This window comes from Anthonomus grandis, chromosome 3, assembly GCF_022605725.1.
Source record: "Anthonomus grandis grandis chromosome 3, icAntGran1.3, whole genome shotgun sequence".
Classification (NCBI taxonomy): domain Eukaryota; kingdom Metazoa; phylum Arthropoda; class Insecta; order Coleoptera; family Curculionidae; genus Anthonomus; species Anthonomus grandis.
The window spans coordinates 14,464,704-14,490,193 of record NC_065548.1 but is presented as its reverse complement, the minus strand read 5'-3'; the positions used below and the strand labels follow the sequence as shown (position 1 = coordinate 14,490,193).

At 33.7% G+C, this 25,490-nt stretch overlaps 2 protein-coding genes across 2 annotated transcripts; one reads left to right on the top strand and one right to left on the bottom strand.

The window, feature by feature from the left end:
* Positions 1-6,022: 6,022 nt before the first annotated feature.
* On the top strand, positions 6,023-10,006 carry LOC126734256 (uncharacterized). The gene is made up of 2 exons (XM_050437796.1): positions 6,023-6,029; positions 9,546-10,006. Exons 1-2 carry the CDS (start codon positions 6,023-6,025, stop codon positions 10,004-10,006), a joined length of 468 nt encoding a protein of 155 aa, XP_050293753.1.
* A 3,869-nt stretch (positions 10,007-13,875) lies between these two features.
* LOC126734245 (uncharacterized) lies at positions 13,876-19,140 on the bottom strand. Its single transcript, XM_050437781.1, has one exon. The coding sequence runs from the start codon at positions 19,138-19,140 to the stop codon at positions 13,876-13,878; it is 5,265 nt and encodes a 1,754-aa protein (XP_050293738.1).
* Positions 19,141-25,490: the final 6,350 nt, after the last annotated feature.

Here is a 25,490-nt window from a genome sequence, read left to right as displayed (position 1 = left end):
ACCTGAAAAATTAGGACGTCATCAAAAATGACACCAAGATTTTTTGCTGATGCTGAACAAGGAGGGACACTATTATTTATATGCAAAGTAATGAAATTAGATTGAAGAAATTATTATTTTTTTAATGTATTAGAATCTATGAGTAAGTATGTGCTCTTTTTAGCATTCAAAATCATCCCATGCTGCCTTGACCATTTAAATTTTGAGTTTAAGTCCTCATTAATTTTCTGCATACATTGACATGCATTATGAGGAGGAAATCCGGATAACAGCTGTGTCTCATCTGCATAAAAATTTACAGAACAAAACCGAATTTGACTTATTTTTGTCAAAGGCCTTACTGAAATCTAATAATACCAGGCAAGAAACACAAGAGGAGTCCATATTGGTTGGCATATTTCTCATATCTATTATTTATATCGATTTTAAAAGTCGCGCCAATATTCTGACTTAAACTGAACCTTTGGCGGTGCAGGCTCCTTACATACTTGCTAGACCATGGTTCCGGATAATTCGCCAATCTTTCACGTGTCTCCAGAGATGTCGTGCGGTCTTCGCCATGATTCTGATCGAAATAACGAGGAACAGCTGATATTTGCGGCGTTGCCAATATCGTTACAATATTTTGTCGGATTATTCATGCTAAGAAAGATATAAATGTCTATTAGCCCTCTGAAAAAAGCTATAATTTTCCTTTCAGCTCGATTGTGCGATTAATTTCGTTAATCAGTAATAAATCAAACATCTGGTTAAGATATTGTGTGGGATGTAGTAATGCATGTAGATTTTTAAAAGAAAAATTTTCAATTTTTTTAAGCAGGCAATTAGTGGTTGCTGTTCAAGCTAATTTTTTGAGTCATACCTGACAATTTACACAATAATAAATAGTGGCAAAGTGTTATAGAACAAAGTTTAATTAATCTGTAATAAAACGTATACTACGTCGGCCAACCGGTTATGGTTGTAATAGTTAAGTGCACCCATCTCATTACTTCAAGTAAATTAGTTTTTTTTTTGAGTTAACTACTAACAACTACAACTATTATGGAACTTTTAAAAATTGAAAACCACATATCAACTGCCTTGCACGTCAAATCATATAACTTTAGACAATGAACTGCGAATTGTACAAGTGGGTACACTTAGGTCACACACGTTGTAGTCACATACTGAAGGTTAATAGCTTTGGTGAAGTGGAAGAGGCGCTTTAGTCTAAAAAAATGAATATTGCTAGGCAAACTCTAAGTATTGTTGCACACTCTCCGATGACGTGGTCTGCAGTTTCTTTACCTATGTGTTCCTTAGCCTCTCCAATAGCAGGTGCTTCTGTCCATCTGATCAGACTCTTCTTTGATACGGCAGCTACATATTATTAACTCATCTAAACATCTCCAAAACTATGCCGATAGTTTTGGAGATTTAAGTCTAGCGAGAGAGTCCAGTTCCTTATTACCAGCATTGCCTAAGAAATGTCGTCGTTCAAGAAAATCGAGAGAAGAAGTCCTTAAATATATAATATTTATTTTATATTATTTGTAGTTTTTCAGTCCGTTCGTGTTACTCCCATATGTGAATAAGAAATAGCGGTCCACACCAGCAAAGCCGTAAATCGAGGGTAGAAAGGAGAAGAAAAAGAAAGCAAAAACATCTAAGAAAAGTGGAAGAAAGGTGTTATTCTTGTCCAAAAATCAAAACCATCATTTCTGAGGAGCTCTTCGTGCAAATTCATCAAATTAACCTAGAGAAGTATTGCAGTCCAATGCCGATTAAAGACCAGACAATCTCCTTAATCGTATTGTATACAACACCAATGAAGAAGATCTAAATAAATGACAGCATTATTTAGATCTTCATCTATCTTTCGTCTGAAATAATTTTATATAAATTTTGGGGTTGTGCTTTAAATAGCCTATTTTTGGTTTAAAAAACGAGGTCAAAAATGACTTTTTGAGAATTTTTTAAAATTCTTCTATTCCCTTAGTTCTTACATGAAAAAAATCTTTTATTTTTAAAAAATTTTTGATGAAAAAATTCGGTACGGTAAGCTATACGCAAAGGCCAAAGTTCAGAGGCCGATATCCCAGCTTCTGTGGGCACTACCGGGGAAATTCCAGCGGTTTTGACTTTGTTTCATTCTTCTGAATCCAGCGAGATTATCTACAAGGTCTTAGCTCACATATTAGCCAAGATCTCGCATTTTTAGGGCCCATTTTTGGTTTAAAAAACGAGGTCAAAAATTACTTTTTCCTAATTTTCAAAGTGCTCTTATTCTTTTTGTTGTACTAGAATTCCATTATATCGCGGTGTTTTCGTGATGTAGGTGGTGGGAACAAGCCGCTGGTATAGTTAGTTCGACTTTGAAAAAAATCAATTTTTGATGCAAAAGTTTCATCATTTTGAAATTTTCACACTTTTGAAATAAATTAAAATATTAATCTATAAGGTTTGGTCGTGTTCGATTTATATTTTTACTAAATAATAATGATGACTTAAGATTGATGAAGATTTCAACTTATATCCAAATTCTCAAGTTTTCATATTACATCATACGTAAAAAAACAGGAAAAAGGTAAAAAATTATTTACGACTGTATAGTTAAGTGTTATTTCTGCATTGTAAATACGTTATTAAAGTCGAAATATTGTCTCACTTTAAACAAAAAAATATTCAAAAGTTCGTTTTATTTTTACGCTTGAACTTTTTAAGTTATCTTTTTACAATATTACTGACTTTCCGAACCCAGCTCAACTCAATTGCTCTTTGCCTTTAAAGTTAAATTTTAATTATGTTGAGTTAAAGTTAATTTTTAATTATGCTAAGGTACTTATAATTTCAAAGTGCTAATTATTAAAATAAACTGAAAAAATTATGAAGCAAAAAAATTGTATAAATACGATGTGTGAGCAAGGTTCAAATTTTAAAAAAGTTCAATAAAACACTCACTTTTAGGTTTACGATATTTTCCAGCAATTTCGTTTCTTATAATATAATTGAAAAGCAGGGGACTTTTCTATCCCTGGCTTTTTATGGCTCTTATGAATCGACATTTTATTTCTCGCATAGAAACCGAAGGAGGGTCGAATGAAAACAAGGCAAGCAAATTCCAGTAAATTAAATCTTAAGGGTTTTAATTTATAATATTTTGATGAGGTCAAGGTTAAAATTTAAAAAAAAAACTAAAATTTATTTCTAAAACTTTAAAAAAGTTTTTAAAGTTTAAAAAATAGTCTATATAGTCAAATTACTATACTACTGAGTCAAAATTTTAAATTTTATAATTTTGTTTACTGCCTAAGAAGTGATAAAAATCAACTTCGATAAGTTTCCTATAAAAATCCTATTACATCTAATTTAAACTTCTCGTGGACGTAAACTTATTTTAATTTTATTACAAGGAAACTATGTATTCAAAATTGTTGGGCCAACTACACCACGGGCAATGCAAGTGGCGCATCTTAAATTAATGATTTTAAAGTTATAAATTTACTCAACTCACTAACTAGTAAGGTGTAAACATCATTCATAACCCAACACCTCTTTTGAAAAAGTTGTTGAGTTATTCAGCTTTTATTTGTGTAAGGATTTTAAGGCATTGTTTAGTGTAGAATTTCTGCTTCCGCGTTTTTATCCAGGCCAAGCTTTTTTTTTAATTTAAAGTGGACTCTTCGAATACAGCAGTCAGCATTTCTAAGTACCTCAATGTACTTCACTTAATTTTTTACTTCTTTTTCTCAGAGTATAACTTTAGCAACTGCAACCCGGAACAATTCAATTCACGTCATATTCATTCTTTATCGCAACTTTTTTTCAAGCATGAAATCGCTTCTTGTGCCTGTTTTCTTTTTTCCGTCTGTTTTTTCTTAAATTAGTTCCAACTCTTTGTAATTTTTTTAAACTTGCTATTCATTTTTTTTCGTAGGGTTTAAAGCCTTGATGTTGGTAGTTTGGCTTGTCAAAAAAATTGTATGGCTATCAGCATCCTACGGTAGCACCATATTTCAAAGGTCTCTAGTGTGCTTTGTATGATTTTTGTTAGCATCCACCTTTCCACATCATAAAGCAATGTACTTAAAAACTAGCAACTAATAACAGGTAGCTTAGTTTTCAGATTGAGTGTGAGATTAGCCAGCACCTTACGCATGTTATTAAATAATGCTTCCGCCTTTTCTATTCCAGCCTTCAGTTCAGCCGAATGAGCCTAACTATAATTGTCTTCGTAGCTCAGACATGTCATTTTCCTTATTTTTTTAGTGTTTCCGTTTAAAGTTATTTCATCGCTAACGTTTGAGTTTTTAATGATTATCATTATTTTAGTTTTATTTATATTATGTTTTCTGTCATATTCTTTGCAGACGATAACTTCTCGTATCATCTGCATATTACAAATTATTCAGACATTCGCAACTGATAATAACCCCATCTGTTGTCCAGTACAATTTTAAATATTTTCTCAGAATAAACATTAAATAGTAGAAGTGACAGGATTAGGGGCATAGGGAGAGCGTCAAATTTGTTGAACATAAAAATGCCGAATTTGAATTACTTCAACAGATCTCTGACTATATGAATTGTGACTGGGTAAAAGTGTGGTCATAGTGAAAGCTAAAACTATGTTGAGTCTTTTATAGTTGATATGCTATAATCTTTCAAATAACTTCCGAATATTGTCGGCATTTTCAGATTCATGATTTCATAAGAATTCACTGAATGCCAGACCAAAACCAAAAACTAGAAATAAATTGATAACATTACATTCCAATTTTCGACTTTTTTTAAAATTGTTAAGAATTTTGGAATGCATTTGAAGTAGCCGATTCTGTATTTGAGTTGCCCAATTTTAGAGTAAAAATCCTATAATTGCTGACTGTTTGGGGAGTATCACACCCGTACACCCCCCATGCATCCTTTTTTTGATATTGATATTGTCAGTTGTATTGTTAACTACTATATAGTACTTATATACTGTATAGTACTTAATTCTTACTTTGGTAGTTTGATTCCAATATAAGTTTAAGATGATGTAAAGATCAGTGCTTCACGAGGTCTTCTCGGTATCTTTCAATAAGTACTTGTAGAGCAAACAAAGATTCTTATGTATATAATCCCTTTTAAAAACCAAACTGAGCGTAACCTATAAGTTCCTCCAATTCATTATATATTCATCATGGTTCTTTTCGTTAATTGTTCTGTATTCCTCGCATTTTTTGAGCTAAGCTTTTTTGGCAACGAATTAAAAAAATATGTTAACGAGTCCTGTGGTATTACACTTGTATTGTATATAGTCTTAAACATGTTTTGTATTTTCTAACCTTAGCTGGAATATCATCTTCCCCGTTTGCTTTTTTGTTCTTTAGCTGCTTTGTTGCATTAATAATTTCCTCCTTTGTAACCTGCACTATATATCTTTGCTTTCCTATTATCGTCTCGTTGGTCCTGTCATACATTTTTTTAACGTATTCCTTTCATCTGTGAAGTTGAACTCCTACGTCTGTTAATGGTTTCTCCAGTTCTTCGATTTCGTCACATTTGTGAATAAACATTGCTTCTTTCACTTTTTTTCGCCTTCCTTTTTGATCTTCCGATGAATTATCTTGTATTTTTGAACTCCTCTCTTTTTCATCAATTTAAGGATGTCGTCCGTAATTCATGCCTATTTCTTTTACTTTGTCCCTTCTGGTATGCTGTTGTCGATGGTATTCTTCAGAATTATTTCAATATTTTCTCATTTTTCTTCCGATATTCTTGGGTCTCTAATTTTCACGGTGTTTCTTTGAATGTTTATTTCTGTTATTATACGCGACCTTGTTGGTTCTGCATTGACTGCTTTGAGATCGGTTCTAATTTTCTTTTCCTTTGTGTCAATTCTTCTCAGCCTGAGTTCTTTTATTGCCAGAAGGAGATTATAATCGGGTGGTATTTCTGCTCTAGGATATGCTTTGGCTGATTTTTTAGAATTTTTTACACAAAATTTAATAAACTTTCTTTAATTCGTGTTTATTTACATTATAGTAATATATATAAAATGGCTGGTAAGATCACTATGGCACAAGTTTTCTAGGCATGTGTAACAAAACAGTCCAAAAGTATTAATTATAGCTATACTACAAAAGATTAATAATAGCTATAGTTTAATAATTACAATAATTAACTAATATTTATTTTGACACCTAGTGTTAACCCAAAATAATTGAGTAAGGTAAGTGAATAACCCAAATTTTTCAACTTTTTTTTAGTCTTAGAAATATTTTACCAAAATATGTGGAGCTAGTATTTTATTTTTATAATTTTTTATAGATAAAAAAGTTCTATGCCATAATTTATAATAATAAAATTATAATGAAAGATATTCCTAAAATAAGAAATATGAATATATTAAAAAATACTCTCATATGGATGTATTAATGAAGAATTAAAAATAGTAAGCTTAATAATAAATGTACCAAAAAACGTTATTAAAAATGTAAGTACTCTTTTTATAAGGAAAGCTTATGTCTTATCACTCATTTTAACTATGGAATAAGGTAAGTACGAAAATGCATAATCTAAATAGCTGCAATATTATACCAGTAATTTATTATATCAGTAATGATATGTGCTGATTGTTTTATACCATTTGTAAATTCAATCTACTTATATTCCTTAAAAGATTTAGGAAGCAAATCTCCGTAAGCAATGTTATCCATAAAGCTTAAATTATATCCATTAATCACGATTTTCGAATGGCTTAAAATAAAATTATTTGAGTTAAAATTTAGGGACAACTTTTCGAACTACTGTTGAAGGATTAGGGTTGGTGATGTAAATTGTTTCAGGAAGGGCAAGCCTTTTCTGATTAGTATTCCTGGAGTTTGAGTTTAGAAACTGGTAATATTTTTAAAATTAACTTTATAACTCTCAAACATCAAGATCAGTTAGTAATTTAAATAAAGGTGTAAAATCTAAAGTTTCCCCCTAACATGCAACAAAACTAAATTAAACTATATAATAATTATTATTGTTCAGCATGTATAATATTAAACATGTATTATATTAAACACGTATTATGTAATTAAACTGAAGTAGCAATTTCGGACAGCATAAATCCGGATTTTGCTGTTAGTATTGAAAACGTGACCTAATATTCCAGATCAGAGGTCCCAAATATTTTCTTCAGAAACTCCTAATGTCAATAAAAAAACAAATTTATGATTTAAAAAAGATTTAGAATGATACCCATAAAAATTGAGAATTGAAAGACTTTGAACTATTCGATTAAAAGCTTTGTCAGTTTTCAAGGAAACGGAATAAATTAATTTCAATGAAATATTCAGTATCAAAACCATACTGCTCTGGAATAATTTTATCTTTTCCAACTTTTATTTTTATCTTCACAGCAAATTATTTCGCAAGCAAACTTTGAAATGGTTCTATAATTTAAATATCAGTATTTGTCCCCCGTTTTTAGTTAGTTACAATGTTGTTAGTTGTTTGGGAAACAAGATCGTGGCAACCGAGGGGAGAATGTCTAATGAACTGTTTCCAGTAAAATAAATACAGAGTGAATAACTTTTTAATAAAATAAATATATAAACCAGAATTCAAAGAACTAAAAATTATAACTTGGAGGTGCTGGCTTTATTAATGACAAATGATTGAACCGCTAAGATCGCAGAAATGAAAAAAAATATTTTAGGAAAAGCCCTGGCTTACTGCTTAAAAATTATTTTAATTAAAACAACATTTGTAAACCCACCGATTTTAAAACTCAAGGGATTGGAATCAAATATTTTTATTTCTTTAAAAAAAAATTATCGCCCCGTGATTCTGTAAATTCTTTCTAAGGGGAATTAGATAAAAGTTAAAAAACAATTTCAATTAACGGAAGCTTGTTTAACGCGGATTACCAGAAAGCACACAAAACGAATTAATCGATAGTGGATGTGATTTACCTATAATTCAAAGGCTATTGTCAATATATTCAATGTCTATTTAGTTGCTCCTAAGCCTATCGATTTTAAGCAAATTATGCAAAATAGTGATTACGATAATGAATTTTCACTGAACTAAGATATCAAACTTGTAAATTCAAATTTTTTGTCGGATATTTAGAGGTCCGGCTTAATACTGATGACACTCCAGTTTGAGTAGGTATGGATCTTTTAAGCATTGCAAAAAATCTACAGGCTTTCATTTTATAATACAATTATAAAATAAAACAATAAACTATTTCAAATGACGATTCTACTATTCGAATGACGAGTCAGTCCTGCTGGAAAAATAACATATCACTTAATGGATCTTGATAATAAAGAGTCATAACAGCTGAAATATGGTTAACAAGCTCGAGTTATATTTTTCATTCATTGAAGTATGGGTCTAGAACTCTCGCGTCCACTATACCATATAATCGTTGATTAATTATTACACCTTTTAATTTTATTAGAACCTCCTTTTAATTATGTATTTGTTATCAAAATTCAATTTATAATATCTAGCTGAACTTTATATTTGTAATAGGGCATATTTGTCCACAAGCAAGAAAACATAGTAACAATTTAATTCTTTATTTTCATTATTGCCCATCTAATTATGTTTGTGCAGATTGTGAGTATTGTCAGCTAGATGTGATGTGATGGACGGTTTCAGTTTTTTGACAGCATTTCCTAACGACACTTTAAGCGTTTTAGTCTCCTCGATCACCATCTAGTCCTACCTCTTACTAGTTCTTCTCAATTTCGTATTTCCAACATATTGGTGTCTCTACTTTATCTTTCCACCTTTGTCTGGGTCATTCCTGGCGTTCTTCTAGCGTTCAGTCTGCCTTTATACAGTCTGGCTAATTTTTCTGCGGCTACGAAAGGAATGCAGTATGGCACGTTGCAATTGGTTAACGTTTCGTTGTTGAGATGTTCCGGTTGCGATTGAGCAAAGGCTGGCAGAGTAATACCGTTTCCGGAGTCATTAGTAATATATCATGATATCATCTAAAGGGAAGGAATAATATAATTAATTAAAGTAAATATTTTGCTATATTATGTGGCCGTGGAATATAATTTGTAATATTTATAATGATGTTTTATATCACCGAATTTGAAACAAAATTTTAGGTCCACTCATAGTTGTACATGCAGGTTCTGAAAATGCTTTATTAAAAATGCCTGTTTAATATTCAAAGCTGGAGTTGCTACGGGTGATTATCATGGACAGATGAATAGGGAAAATTTTACTCGATGGTTTACTGAAAAAATCCTTCCTAACATTCCTGCCAACTCGGTTATTGTCTTGGATAATTAAATGCTCCCTATCATTCTGTTCAGGAAGATAGACTCCAACCAAATCAGCTCTAAATCAAAATATAGTGAATTGGCTTACAAAGAAAGGTTATTAATTGAATTGATATTTTGGTATATGCAGCATGTTTTGTACAAAATATAATACCATAAATCTTAATTTGTAGTCAAATAAGTCTAACTTTAATTTGAATATTGAGGTATGGGTCCTGAGAAAAAAATACTCTATTTTAGACATTTTATGTAACAACTTTACGATATAAATATTTCTTACAGGCATAAATCATGACCCAAAAGCCAGGAAAGTCGATCTCTTTGATCTTGTTGTCCTCCATAGACCCCCCACTGATCAAAAAAATTATGTGAATAATAAGATTATCAAGTCACATGGACATACCCCACTTAGGACACCACCTTATATGTGTGAACTAAATCCTATAGAATTGGCATGGGCAAAGGTTAAATATATCATAAGAAGCAGAAATATCACGGGAAATTTTTCCTTAACCACCTTAAAACAAATTACTGAGGAAGCAATTTTATTAATTTCTAGGGAAGATTGGCAAAAATTTTCCCAACATGTTAGAGGTGTTGAAGATAAATTTTGGCAAACAGAGGAGATTATGGAGGAAATTGAACTTATAATAATTACTTTATCCGCTAGTGATGACGATACCGATGACAGTGACGATGATGACGATGATATAAGTGAAGAGGAAGATGATTTTAAAAATTAATAAACAGTGTATTTTTTTTTAGTTTTTTTTCGTTTCAACTCATTGAAACGAAAAAAAACTAAGAAAAAAAAGTTGAGGGGTTGATAATATCAAATTAATTTGCTCCCTAGACCGCATTAGCGACAAAACGGGGGTGCCTATTTCGCATTGGATCATCCTGTATATCATGATCTCAAAATACCTATATGTATTGTAAAATACATACATCAAATACAAAAAAAAATATTATAATTTTACGGAATCATTTTTTTAACTTTCAATACTTTATAAAATTTTGGGCACGCCACTGGGCATTTGATGAATGAAATCAGCCATGTTTTATTTACGGCGGCGTTCCCCTTACCGATGCCCCGTAGCCGCAGAAAGAATAGCCAGACAGTAAACGGTCCCAATATTCCTATTTTCGGTTACATGATCTGCCCATGCAAGCCTTCTGGGTCTTATTATGATCGTTGATTGAATATTTGGGAAGATACGCAATCCTGTGTTAAAAAGTGTACCCGGTCGACTATCGGATTGCCGTTCAGTTTCGTGCACCGTGTGGTGCTGCCGCGAAGCGTCATATCTAGGAACGATTTATTTTAGCTGTGTGGACTTGGCTTTTGGCTTCTTTGAGTCAGGTTTTCAACGACGCTGGAATCTCCGGTTACGCGGCCGTGTTGGATATTTTTTTAAGATATGGGATGATGCTGCCAATTATGTTTTTATTATTTTTTTTTGAACATACAACACGGTGTCATTTATGTGGTGGTCAAGTGATAAGTGATATACTTAAGGCTGGAGGCATATTGAAATTTCTTAAAAGTTAAATTTTATAAACAAATAATTACTTACCAAAATATGTTTTTGAGACAAAAATTAATACAAAAATATATATAAAAAGCTATTTTTACAAAATTACCAACAAAGTTTAATACAAGTTATAATTCCAACAAACATTGTTTCCTTCATTTTGTGTTCAAGAGGGTCAAGTTTTTAAATAAAAAGCCCGTTGCACTTAATTAACTAAAAACTAATATACAAAAAATATGTGGAACAAATTTTAAGATATAAGTAGGTTTCACGTAAATATTATAAAGAATAATTGAAATAATTCATAAGACTTAATACCGATCATAATATAACTTCTTGATCAATAATTTTTTGTAAAAAGTAACCCATTTTGTCATGTGATTCAATATCTGAAAAATTGTGCAGCGTAGTGACATCTGTAAAGTAAGGGGTTGTGAGTGAGGATGTTAATAGAAATTGAAAATAGGCCACATTTTAAGTTTTAAGCGACACAGGAAAATTCTCAATTACCAGTTGTTACAACTATACTTAAAACTATAAAAAGATACCTAGTAACAAAAAAAAAACATTTTGTTTAAAGACCCCGCATCACGGTTATACAGGACGTCAATAGAGGTGGTATAATTAGAGAAAAGTTGAGCAATATAGTGTCCTTTTATAATAAATTCTAAATACTTCCTAAATTTTGCAAAAAACTGAAATTTGGCAAAATCATTTTATTTTTTTCTGGTGTTATTTCAAAATATATGACAAAAGTATTTATTAAGTGAATAAATTATTGTGACCACTTTTTCTCGCCTATACGATGACACCTTTAAAATTTAAAATACGACGTTCTGTCTTTAAAGAGCCATCATCAACTTTGTTTTTCTTTGTCGGTGCTATATTGACCATTTGCAGTTTAACGACGCGGGAATCTTTGGGCGCCCGGCCGTTTTGTTATTTTTTTAAGACAAGGGCGATGATGATAACAGCGCTTTTATTTATTTTGTTATTGCCGATATTTAAATGCGCTGTGATCTCGCATAAATAACTAGATAAATGTGGTGGTTAAGTAATGTATGAATGTTTGAATAAGGGTTGAAATGTTTTGAATAAGGGTGTAACAACACTATAAAATATCGAAAATAGGCCACACTTTAATTTGCAATACAGGGAAACACTTAATTACTAATTCTTAAAACTAGAAAAAGTTAACAAGAAAAAAAACAAATATTTTGTTTAACAGTATGAAGGGTCTCATCGCGATTATAGGAGGATGTCCAAAATAAGGATGAGCAGTAAATGGTTTAATTAGGCGAAAGTTGCGCAATATAAATGCAATGATTGAATAAATGCAATCTAAAAATTGGAAAAATGCCAAATACTTCCTAATATTCAGGAAAAAGTTGAAATTTGGCAAAATGGTTTTTTTATTTTTTTCTGGCGTTATTTGAAAATATAAAATAAAATCATTTATACATTGTTGTAAACGCTTTCTCTCATTTACAAGTTAACTTCTTTAACTTTTAAATACGACGTTTAATAACTCTTAAATCCTTCTTTAGAGTCATAATCAACTTTTTTTCTTCTTGTCGACTCCATGTTGGCCACTTGCAGTTTTGAATAACCCTTTTACAACAAGAATTACTTTTTCAACGAGGTAATTTCTAGTGAGTAGTTGGAATCATCCCTATTAAATATTATATACCTCTCTCTCTTTTAAATACAATTTCGAATTTCAAAAAATTCAAAACATACTTTATTCATAAATACATGGTACCTACTTGTTGACATGGTACTTCTATGATATAAAATAGGCACATTAATCGACATATTACTAACACATAATTTAAAAACAATACACAATAGTGGGTTCAACATACTAGTATAAACACAAAATGTATTTTCAATTTCAAAGCAAGACGATTTAAAAATTTTTTAGAGTAACATCACAAATTCTAACCTTTACATCTTTACTAAAAACTAATTATATACGATTGGCCTGTTCCTAACTATCTTAAAAAAATTCTAATGCTATAAAAATACTTGCTTTTAAGAAGTTTCGTTAAGAACTTTTTAAAGCGAGGAGAACTTCTAGAGACTTTTATGACATTTAGAAAATGATTAAAAATTTTTATGCTCAAGTAAATAAGAGAATTCTAAGTTCATTTTTCGGGATGGGCATTGGAATATTGTATTATTTTCTGATATTATAATGTTTTAAGGAGCCATTATTTTGAAGATACAATTTATATTTTTTATATATTAGGCAAGCAGACTCAACAACAAACAAGCAACACAAGGAAAGTATCTTTAAATAGGGGTCTGCATGTCCTGTGGAGATTTATGACACATATATTTAATGGCTCGTTTTTTAAAAACAAACATTGTATTGTTACATGAAACTTGTTCCAATACTGGCCTGGCTGCTTCAGTATCGAAATCGAAGATCCAGCCTTTGCCAAAATGCTGGTTTAGTTAGTGGACTGTATATTTGAATTGCAATAAAACTCTTGACTCGTAAAAAACCCCGTATATTCTTCGAGGACAGATTACACTGATTTTTACAAGAAAAGACACGAATTGAGACTTAAACGTAATGAATAAAATGTGGATATCAAGGCGCGGGGGCAAAACCGACTGTCAACAAAAAAGCCGAAACATCAAACGTAAAACCGGCGCGGCGAATGAAACTGCCATACTCGTCTCGTCTCGGTGCTAAATTGGGACTAACTCTCAAACTATCGAACCAATTCAGGCGGGATTTGTTCCTTTGGGGACGATCGATACCTACGCACTCGCGGCACTGCCTTTTCATGCAAATTACTAGGAAATACCGACGCGGCGATATCTTTGTACAGTTCTTGGAATTTATTATGTTTATTTTACCTTTTAAGCCGCAAAGAAATATAAAATAATGTTTTATATTTTAGAAGTCTTAACATGGCCCCCGCGTTGAAACTTGATTTCAACAAAGAAACTTATTCTAGATAACAAAGGAAACCATGCAACTTAACCTAACCTTAACTAGTACATGGGCCGTAGGCCGACAGAACACCATAAATCCTTAATCTAGCCTAGCTAAAGGTACAACCTTAATCTACAGGTAAACGCGCGAGCTTAACTACGGCACGCTTAATGATACCCGTTTTGGTTTTTACACTCGCGACTCGCACGATTTTATCCTTCCCGGGATGTACATCACAAATGCGACCAAGTCGCCACTGAAAAGACGGTAAGTCATTGTCATGCACTAAAACTAGATCACCCACACAAAGGTTCGGGTTTGAGACCTTCCATTTGGTTCTCTGTTGCAAGGACGTCACATATTCCGTGGACCACCGGTCCCAGAAATGTTGCCGAATTTTCTCAAGCTGCTCCAACTCATTTAGGCGATTAGTTGGAGTCTCTCGACAGTCTGTATATGGCAAATAACCTGACGTGCGTCCAATCAGAAATTGGGAAGGGGTTAACGCGCTCAGATCATTCGGATCTGCCGTTAAAGGCGTTAAAGGTCTCGAATTGAGAATGTTTTCTACCTGAGTGATTATCGTATAAAGACTTTCAAAGGTTAAATTAGAAAGGTTATTTGATAAAACCTTTAACAAATGCCGCTTTGCTGCTTTTACAGCAGCCTCCCATATGCCACCATGATGTGGGGAGTAGGCTGCTATGAAATGCCAATTTATGTTTAGATTGGCACCACATTCCCTTATAATGTCATTTTTATTAGACTTCAAGAATTGGCCCAGTTCCTTTAAATGATTACTGGCGCCAATGAAATTAGTGCCGTTATCTGAGTAAATGTTGGCTGGCTTGCCTCTGCGAGCAATGAATCTTTGAAATGCCTCAAGAAACTTATTTGTGCTCAGGTCGGTAACTAACTCCAAATGTACGGCTTTTACGGTAAGACAGACAAAAACACAAAGATAACATTTAAATGTTCTGCATCCACGACCCTTACGATCTTTGTAAAGAAAAGGACCTGCGTAATCGACCCCGACATCCACAAACGGACCCTTTGCAGACACGCGAGTTTTTGGTAAGTCTCCCATCAAATGACTGATAAAACGCGGTTTAAATTTGAAGCAGAGAATGCACTCTCTCACCACCTTTTTTGCAATATTCCTTCCAGATACCGGCCAGAACTTTTCTCGAACTCTGGCTAATAATAATTGAGGGCTGCAATGAAAAGAATTGAAATGCTCATGTTTAAAGACCAAATAGGTAAAATGATGCTTCGACGGTAACAGCATAGGATGTTTCTTGTCCATAGAATAACAAGAATGGCGAAGCCTGCCACCAACTCTTATGATACCATCTACTAGGATAGGCGTGAGACTCAAAATGTTACTTTTATTGTTAACACAATTATTTTTCTTTAAAGAGTTTAAATCTTCAAGAAATGCTTCTTGCTGAACCAGCCCTACCAGCTTTATTGTGGCTATATGCAACTCGTTTGCGGTGAATTCATCGACGATTCTGTCGGATTTAGCGGACTTACAATTGCGTATGAATCTGATGCAATAAGCTACGACTCGAATGGTTTTGGAAAATGAGGAAAATCTTTCATAAGGAAAGGCGAGAAGTTCTTGTGAGTTGCACCTTAAAGTACATATGACTTCTGGTAATTCAGAGAGATCATATGGCCTCGAAATGGAAATGTCAACTGGCCAGAAAGAAGACGATTTGTACAACCACGATGGGCCGTGAACCCATTCTTTATTTGTTGCTAGGGCACTAGGTGATATGCCTCTGGACAGCATATCTGCCGGGTTTTCCTTCGTGCTAACGTATCTCCACAGTTCTGGTGGAGCCACCTTCTGAATTTGTGCAACTCGATTTGCCACAAACACCTTGAAATGGCACGAAGAAGAATGAATCCATGCCAGGGCAACTGTCGAGTCGCACCAAAATTGTACGTCATTAACTTGGATTGTTAAAGAAGATAAAACCTTGGAATAAAGTTGTGCTAAAAGAAGCGCCGCACATAACTCCAATCTAGGAATGCTGACTTGCTTTAAGGGAGCAACGCGAGTTTTAGCTATAAGAAGATGCACATGCACTTGGTTTTCCGTGTCTATGGTGCGCAAATAGATACATGCCCCATATGCTTGCTGAGAAGCATCTGAGAATCCATGCAACTCGATTCTAGTTACATTTTTAAAAGTGGCTTGCCTCGGAATTTTCAAGCCATTGAGGACTGGAAGCTCTTCACGGAAAACCTTCCATTTATTCGAAAGTTCACACGGCAATTCGTCATCCCACGATACCTTCAGGGACCATAATTTTTGTAGAAAGATTTTTGCAGTGATTACTACCGGACTAATCAAGCCTAGGGGATCGAAAATCCTTGCGGTCTCTGATAGGATGAATCTCTTGGTCAGTTTATTTTTTAATGGCGATAATTTAATGTCATAGGAAAATATATCATCCGTACTTGTCCACAGCATACCGAGAGTTTTACATGTCGTTGACTGATTAAAATAGAATTTGTCGTCAGAATTATTTGAATCTTGTAGATTTTCTAGAATATCTGGATTATTGGATCTCCATTTGCGTAACTTAAAATGGGCGGAACCTAATATAGAAGTTACTTGCTTGCTAAGTTCAATGACCTCAGTGGCCGAACTGGCTCCCCACAACCAATCATCAATATAGAAATTTCGCCTAATCGCCTCTGAAACTTGAGGATGCGATTGTTGGTTGTCAATGGAAAGCTGTAACAGACACCTTGTAGCGAGAAATGGGGCACTAGCTGTGCCATACACAACCGTGTTTAATGAGTAGGATTGGAGCTCCTTCTCTGGGCTGGATCGCCAATAAATCAATTGTAGAGGCTTAAAATCCTCAGCTACACGAATTTGTCGGTACATTTTACAAATATCCGCAGAAACTACATACGAATGCTGACGGAAACGTAATAAAATTGAGACAAGGTCTTCTTGAATCGTTGGACCTACTAGTTGAAGGGAATTGTAAGAATAACCACTTGAGGAAATGTAAGAGCTGTTAAAAACCACACGTAACTTTGTGGTGGCACTCTCTTCACGCAAAACGCCATGATGAGGTGAATAGAAGCATGTGTCATTTGATGATGGTTCAAAGGGTGACATGTGGTCTAAGTGAATGTACTCTTGCATGAAATCTGTGTACATTTCTTTAAGTTTTGGGTTGGAGGCGAGCTTTTTCTCCAATGAAAGAAACTGTTTTGTAGCACCAGATCTTGTCTCGCCAAGACATGAAATAGATTCCTTTAATGGGATGGAAACAATGAACCTTCCATCAGAATCTCTTTGGAACGTTTTTTGAAAATGCTCTTCTGCTTGCTGCTCTTCCTGTATGAAGGGTTTTTCCACAGAAACTTCCTCAATCTCCCAGAATTTGGTTAAGGAAGCCTCCAGATCTGTGGTTCTAGAATGGTTACAGATAACCTTATCTTGTTGACTTGGACTCAGAGGCCCAGATATATACCATCCAAGATGGCTTTCTTGGAGAACAGGCATATTTGGCCCTAAATGTCTTACCCCTTTACGGAGAAGCCTCCAAAAGATAGCAGCACCCAGGAGCATATCAATTCTACTTGACTCGAAGAACTTTGGATCTGCAAGTTTAATGAAAGATGGAATTTCCAAGAAACCTGGACTAATGGAATGTGTAGGTAAACTATCAGTAATGTCTGGAATAATCAGACACTGGACATTAGTTTTAAAAGGAGAATTGGAAGACTTTAAATATATAACACATGATTTGGAAACATGAGTATGGCCTTGATTAATGCCATTAACGGAAATGTCCACTGAATCTTGTGGAACCATTAGTTTCTCGGCCATATCTCTAGTAATGAAACTTGACATGGAGCCGCTGTCTAACAGTGCTCTGCATGTATGTAATTTGCCATTTATGTCTGAAACTTGGACTAATGCAGTGGCCAACAAGACTTGACCTTGGACCGAAACGCTGCAACTAGTCGTCTGATTAGGAATATTGGCAACTTGATTGTCGAGGAACAATGTCTCAGATTCTGGTAAAGTCATGATATTAGATCTAGAACAATGCCTTGCTGAACTATTTGCATTATTAGTGAAAGAACAATTGAAAACATGCAACAACGAATTATGTTTCTCCTTGCAATGCCTACAGGACCCAGCATTACAAGTCGAAAGGTCATGGCCTTTTTTTAAACAATTCATACATATCCTCAATGCCTTTAATCTGTTTTCCTTTTCTATTACTGACAACTTATGAAAAGCCTCACATTTGTAAATAGAATGAGGTTTGTCACAGTGATAGCAAGAAAATGAGTTACTTCGGTTAGTTAGAGTTGGATTGGGATCTCTATTGGTCGTAGTATTCCCAGAAAACCGTTTACCAGACATGGTTTTAGATTTAAAATCATGTTGACCCGATTTAAAATTCTCGTTTGGCTTATGAAGGCCAATTTTGTATAGAAAGTCTGCTCTAGCCGTTAAAAAATCTTTTAAACAAGAAATTGTAGGTGAATCCACCTTTGAAATACATTGTTCCCACTCTTTAATTGTGTCTTTATCGAATTTACTAGAAACCATGTAAATTATAAGTGGATCCCAATTTTGTGTTTTCACCCCGCAGCATTCTAGAGAATTCAAGTTTTTCGACAGTAAATCAACAAAATTTCGAAAAGACTGAGGAGAGCTTGAATTGATCTCTGGAATACTAAACAAAGACTTGATATGATTGTGAATGATTAATTTCTTATTGTCATAGCGCTGACATAAGATGTCCCAAGCCAACTCATAATTGCTCGCAGAAATCTCCAAGCATTGTATACACTGAGCAGCTGAACCTTCTAACGAGGCCTTAAGATAGTGATATTTCTGGATTTGATCAAGATTGCTAACACTGTGAACTAGAGAAACATATAGTTCTTTAAACTCGAGCCATTTATCAAAAGCACCTGAAAACTTGGGCAATTCAATGACCGGCAATTTGACATGTAAATTATTTGAACTAGATGTAGTATTTGAGGCACTAGATGGAGTATTATTTTTACTAGATAAATCAAAAATTAGTTCTTTGGCCATAGAAATGGTACTATAATAAGTATCTTCAAATGAACTATCATGATACCTATCATAGTCTATGCCCTCTAAAGAAAACTGAACTTCATTGTAATCGTTTAACAAATGACCTTCTAAATCTTTTAATCTAGTATCAAGCTCTATTAGTTTCGAGCCACTTGGACTTTCTTGAACTGCATCTAAGAATCTACTAAACCGCTCTAGTTTGGCTGTCAAAATATCCTGCTTTCTGACTAAATTGTCAGCCACATCGCTTTGACTAGAGGTTTCAACCGCAGATCCAGTATTCCTTTTTCCCATTTTAATTTATTATTGGGAATATAAATGTAAAATTGTCAAATGTAAAAGAAATAATATAAATGAAAGCAGAAAATATAGGCAGATGTTAAAGTATGGCTAGGTACCTAGTACAACGGAGAACTAAGTACTCAATGAAAGCCTTTTACAAATTGTATACCTAAACCCGACCTAAATTCCTACTTAAAATTAAGCATGCAGTTTCCTAAAAATAGTGCTTAGAAACTAGCTTAATTGCGCTTTATATAACGAACGCCACTGTATAATAATAAGTTTATTTGCCAACGGTAAAAATGTCCCACTGGAGGGGAGCAACTTGAGAATTATAACAACATATAACAACAGCTGGAACGGCAGGAACAGGAACCATCTAGGACAGGAACCCCCAAATGATCTGGAACCTCAGGAACCCTCTAGAACAGGCCTACAGGAACGCAGCAACACCGGAACCAGGAACGTAAACAAAGGCGACCATGCAGGCATTTGGCACCCAGGCACACCCAGTAACAGGAGACAGGAACCTCACAGCGACTTGAAACTGCACTGCAGGCTGTAGGTCTCTCCAATGGACAGTAAATAGAACATGCACATTTACCTTATTTGTATGCTGCCATTGCACACACTTGACACTCGAATCGAATCTCGTCGTTTTGCCCGTAACGAAAAATGTAAATATCCGAAACACCTTATATATAGCGAACCACAAATTATCCGGCCGAAGGATCAAAAAATGTATTGTTACATGAAACTTGTTCCAATACTGGCCTGGCTGCTTCAGTATCGAAATCGAAGATCCAGCCTTTGCCAAAATGCTGGTTTAGTTAGTGGACTGTATATTTGAATTGCAATAAAACTCTTGACTCGTAAAAAACCCCGTATATTCTTCGAGGACAGATTACACTGATTTTTACAAGAAAAGACACGAATTGAGACTTAAACGTAATGAATAAAATGTGGATATCAAGGCGCGGGGGCAAAACCGACTGTCAACAAAAAAGCCGAAACATCAAACGTAAAACCGGCGCGGCGAATGAAACTGCCATACTCGTCTCGTCTCGGTGCTAAATTGGGACTAACTCTCAAACTATCGAACCAATTCAGGCGGGATTTGTTCCTTTGGGGACGATCGATACCTACGCACTCGCGGCACTGCCTTTTCATGCAAATTACTAGGAAATACCGACGCGGCGATATCTTTGTACAGTTCTTGGAATTTATTATGTTTATTTTACCTTTTAAGCCGCAAAGAAATATAAAATAATGTTTTATATTTTAGAAGTCTTAACAAACATCGAGTTAAAAAGCCGTTTACTAATGCAACTCCAAAATGTTATTCTATACTGTAGGTATTTTTGTATGAAAGTAAGTTACAACTTTCGACAAAAAAAAATAGACCGTTTTTGCAGATATCAATATCAGTTCATTTAAAACCACTCTAACAGCATAACATCGTCTAGCCAGTTTTTGCCTCCTGACATATCTCCATAAAACTTACGTTTATGATCGATAACAATTCGAAGAAATCTGTTAAAATTATTCACTTTCAATTCTTTCTTGTGAATCATAAACTGCTCTGAACATAAAAACTTAATTAGTTAAAACTTAACTTAATTTAGTCTTATCTATGTTTAAAGACAACAAATTAGCATCAAATCACTGTTTAATCATTAATAAATCTTTAGAAATTGTTTTTGTTAATGTGCTTTTATTATTGTCTGCCCATAAGATAGTGGTGTCATCTGCAAAAATAGTGAAGAATCCTCTTATCTGGAGAAGCGCTAGGTCATTTATATACAATAGAAATAAAATAGTACCGAGAAACGAACCCTGCTTACTACACAAAGTTCAGACAAACTGCCATTTGGCCAAACAAACTTTTTTCTGTCTAACAAAACAAAATTTTAACCATTCTAGAGCAACTCCCCTAAACCCATATCTAGAAAGCTTACCGAGCAATATTCCATGGTTGACACAGTCAAAGTCTTTAGAGAAGTCGCAGAATACCGCTGCAGCAAAGTGACCTTCTTCAAGCTCAAATATTTTTCATGAATGAATTTCATCATGAAAACAATTATTGAAAATACTTAAAACACTAAAGACCATAAACATAATATATTGATTTAAAATTTTCTTAAAGTAAAAAAAAGAAAAAGAGAAAATGGCTCTCATAGACATGAAGAGACAGTATTTTTAAGAGTTCGGATTGATTTTTGTAGATAAAATAGATAATTTTCTGTGAGGTTTATAATTAGATTTTTTTAAAGATTTTCTAATAAGATTTTGAGATTCCCATATTAGGTTGTTATAAATCAAAGTCTTAATTAATATACGCACACTGATTAATTTTGCCTAAAGGAGCCATCGTCTCACAAACTAAACACATTTACATATATCTATCTATTTGTGATTATGATATCCAAGAAAAATTTTTAACAACTACCAAATTGCAATACGGGAAACACGAACCTGTGCAAAAACTCTCCCACACGACTCGGATGATCGGCCGATTACTAATGAGAAGCGACGGACGAAATTATTTTCGCGCATACTGGAGAGAATCGCCATCTATTTTTCACGCATATTTGCGGTCACGCTTTAGCCCATAAGGTTGCGTATCTTCCCAAATATTCAATCAACGTTATGATAATGATCTATGGCTGTTTAGTAATTTCCGTACCATACGTGCGTTTCCTTCACTGGGTTGTTACTGGATGTTATACGGGTTTGAGTGTTTTCCTTAAAATTTTATTCTCGAAGGAGACTTTCTTGTTTCCTAATAGTCATGGTCCACGCCTCACACCCATACAGGTCCACAGCAATATTTTATTGTATATCTTCAGTTTGACTTTTCTTGGTAGATTTTTCGGTCAAAGCAAATTGCTCAAAGCAACTACGACCCTATTTCCGCTATGTATTCGACACCGTATTTTCTTTCTAACATCATTTGTTTCGTTTATCTGTGAGCCCAGGTTCAGGCCCACTCTTTCACAAAACCCATTATCTGTTGTTGTCCTATTAGAGATTACTTGAACACTTTTTCATTAAGTAACTTTTATGATCTTTTAGAACATTTATTCAATGCCTCTTTTTGTAGCAGGGAATTAACCTTGTTATGAACTAGTTCTTAAGGTTTAACTGTTTAACTACCTGAAGTTCAGACATGTATGCCTATAATTTAAATGAATGTGTATAGGAGTTTGGATTAGACAGATACCCACCCACCTGAAGAATATTTGCCCTATTGACGGCTTTAATGAGGTAGCCAGCATTCATGTTGGAAATTATAGGTGTTTTAATTCGTTGATATTTAAGTCAAGTGTATAGCCATAAGCTGCCTTAAGGTATTGATAAGAATTTTGTTCAACATCTATAAGTTATAACGTCCATCTAAGTTAAATACTACTCAATTATCTATGCGATAAATGCTATACATTCTTAAATTTACACGGAATTACAGTTTCACTTTTCTGATAAAGTATTAAACTTTTACTCTTACTTTAACCATTTAGATACTTTTGGTGGAAGAGGTTTCTCCGTTTCTTCCTGTACCTTTCTACTTTGTACCTTTCAACAAAGTATTTTAATTACTGAAAGGTATATAAAACACATTTTGCAAAAGTATGTTATCTCTTTTTCCCCTTTTGATATGCTCAACCACATACAGGCCGCATAGTAATGAGGTACGGTAAAAGATCAGCTAGGTCGCCAGACCTCAATCCTATAGAACACATGTGATATTCACTCGGAAGGACTGTTAGAAGCAGATTTTCATGTAAATAAAAGTAAATTTAAAATAAATAAAAAGTATGCAATATTAATTTGAGTAATGCTTTTTGCCTGAGTCACAATATTAACAAAATACAATAAACTTATCTTTTAATGATTAAAAAAAACAAATATAAATTATTGCATAGGTCATATGTTAACCAACGTAGACTGTAATAACCTTTCTCTTATTTCGAAAGTCCAATATATTTGGCATAAAAGATATGATTATAATTAAAACCACTAAACCTCGTCTGGCTTAAATCCTTGCGGAATTTCTGAAGCTAACGGTCGTGTGGTCTTAGACACCAGGCCATAAACAATTTAATAGGCTGTTAGTTAGAGTTGAGATAACAACTCTAGCCTATGTCTGGTGAGATTTACCGTATATATCTAAGGAAATAGGTTTCTTTGTATAAAATAGTTGGCTTAGTTTTACTCGTAGGATAGAATATGAACCTAAATAGAAATTTAAAATTGTTATAAATAAGAAATATTTTCAGCCCAATGAGTCTTGTATTTTCAAGTCATATTTTCTCGTAAGCCTTATAGTTTTTTTGAAGTTTGCTTTTAATAAGGGAAACTCTATTTCATTATAATTTAATTTTATCCTCAAATAATTACCTTTAACGTTTTCACGGCTTATTATAAACCGATTTCAAAGTGCTTAAGCCTCTTAAAGTTAATAACTTCCAAGAAGTAGATTAGACACGTTTACTTCGGAGTTTGCTTTTGAAAGTCACCTAGTAACTCCCTGCTTCACATTCGCAGTTCCACATACCCTAATTTAAAACTTTTTAGCAACTGATAAAGTTTCCATTGTGAATTGTTGTGTATAATTTAGTCTTGGTTCGTACTAATATATTTGATTCCAGAAATTGTTTGACCCAGTCTAACGGACTTTATTTAATTTTATGAAGTTGATGTAAAAAATGTACAATAATAAAATGTAAAGTTCATAAATGTAAAAAAAAATATTAACAAATATAAAGCATTTAAGAAGGTTTTTGTTTATCATTAGCTCGATTATGCATTCCGCATGAGTTAATATTATTGTAGGTGTAATTTCATGTAATTTATAAAACTTTTTATGTTTTGCCGACAATTTCAATAATTTAAATTAAATGTGACAAAGCTGTTGCAACTGGCGCCCTCAACGTGTATTGATGATAATCCGTTTGAATCAAGTGGACTACTCAATCGTAAGGTCATAACATTTAGTATTTTTTTTAATTTGAGTCCCCCTTAGAATTCTAATTTCTCGCGCTTTATTGATTTCAAATTTGGTGCCGGATTTGACCACGCTTTCTTTAAAATCTAATTGGTTAGACCGGTTGACAATAGATACGGCTCACAAATATCAAAATTAGTTCGAATTATTGCATCTTCAGTAGAGGGCCAAAATTTTTTAGCGTTAACAAGGCAACTCGCATTTATTTTAATCCATATTTTGTGTTCTGTGAAAAGGACGATGACGGTATGTGTAAGACGTAAAAGGGTGTAAGTATAAAAGACGAGTCATATTAAGACGATATTTGTGTAACAGGACTAGTATATTATTTAATTGTGAGCTATTTTCTTGTGTTCGACTTTCATGGGAAACCCTAGAAAATAATGAAAATCCTACATTATTATAGTGGTGCATTTTAGTAACTATTTATGTTTTATCAGAAATATACGCCAGAAGCATTTCTATTCATGATTATATATTGCCAACTTTAGGGCCACGCCATATAAATACTCAATTTACATTAAAGCCAGCTGGCTAACTTTTACTGCTCAGCTTGGGGGATGTAAAATCCCTTCATGCCCGAGGTTGTGTTAGCAGGTTTTTTACCGTTATTGGCAAGGCAGGGAAAGGTGCTAAAAAGGACGCCACACACGAGTAAATGAAAAGTGAGGGCTCACTAGCGGCCTGGTAATATACCCACGTGTATATGGACAATCGAGAAAATAAAACTCCAGTATTAGATTAAATATGTTTATAGACGTATTATGGTGTTACGTAAAAAACCAACAGAAAATATATCCACTCTATATTTCGGTCTCTTATAAAGAATCTAAAAATATTTAAAACCCTATTGAACTATTTAAAAAGCAAACTTTATGGGCTTGTTTTCAACGGAATAATCTTTTTTTTTCAATCCTTTAGTGAAGGCAAAACATACGCAAAAATTTTAAATGAATTTTATAAATGCCTTCATTTTAAATATCTTTCTCTTTGGATAGCTTTTGTCGATTATGAAAAAGCGTTCGAGTGGAAAAATGGCTGAAAAACATGGGCTGGTAAAATGCTCTAAGTAACTGCCTAGTATACGACCGATACACAACTTGAAGAATACTTGAACCACCTTCGTTTCGCGGACGATATCGTTCTGTGCGCACCAAGTCTAGATCTGCAGTAAATAATAACAGAGCTAAATCGGAATTCAAAGATCTTGGAAAAATAGTTGAATAGTAAATATAATAAAGAAGCATATTATTCAGTTAACAATTTATCATACAAAGAATATCATTTACCTAAACTAATACGTATACGGTAGTCGTAAAGATCATTTAACGTAGAAAAACAGCCAGAAAAACAAAAG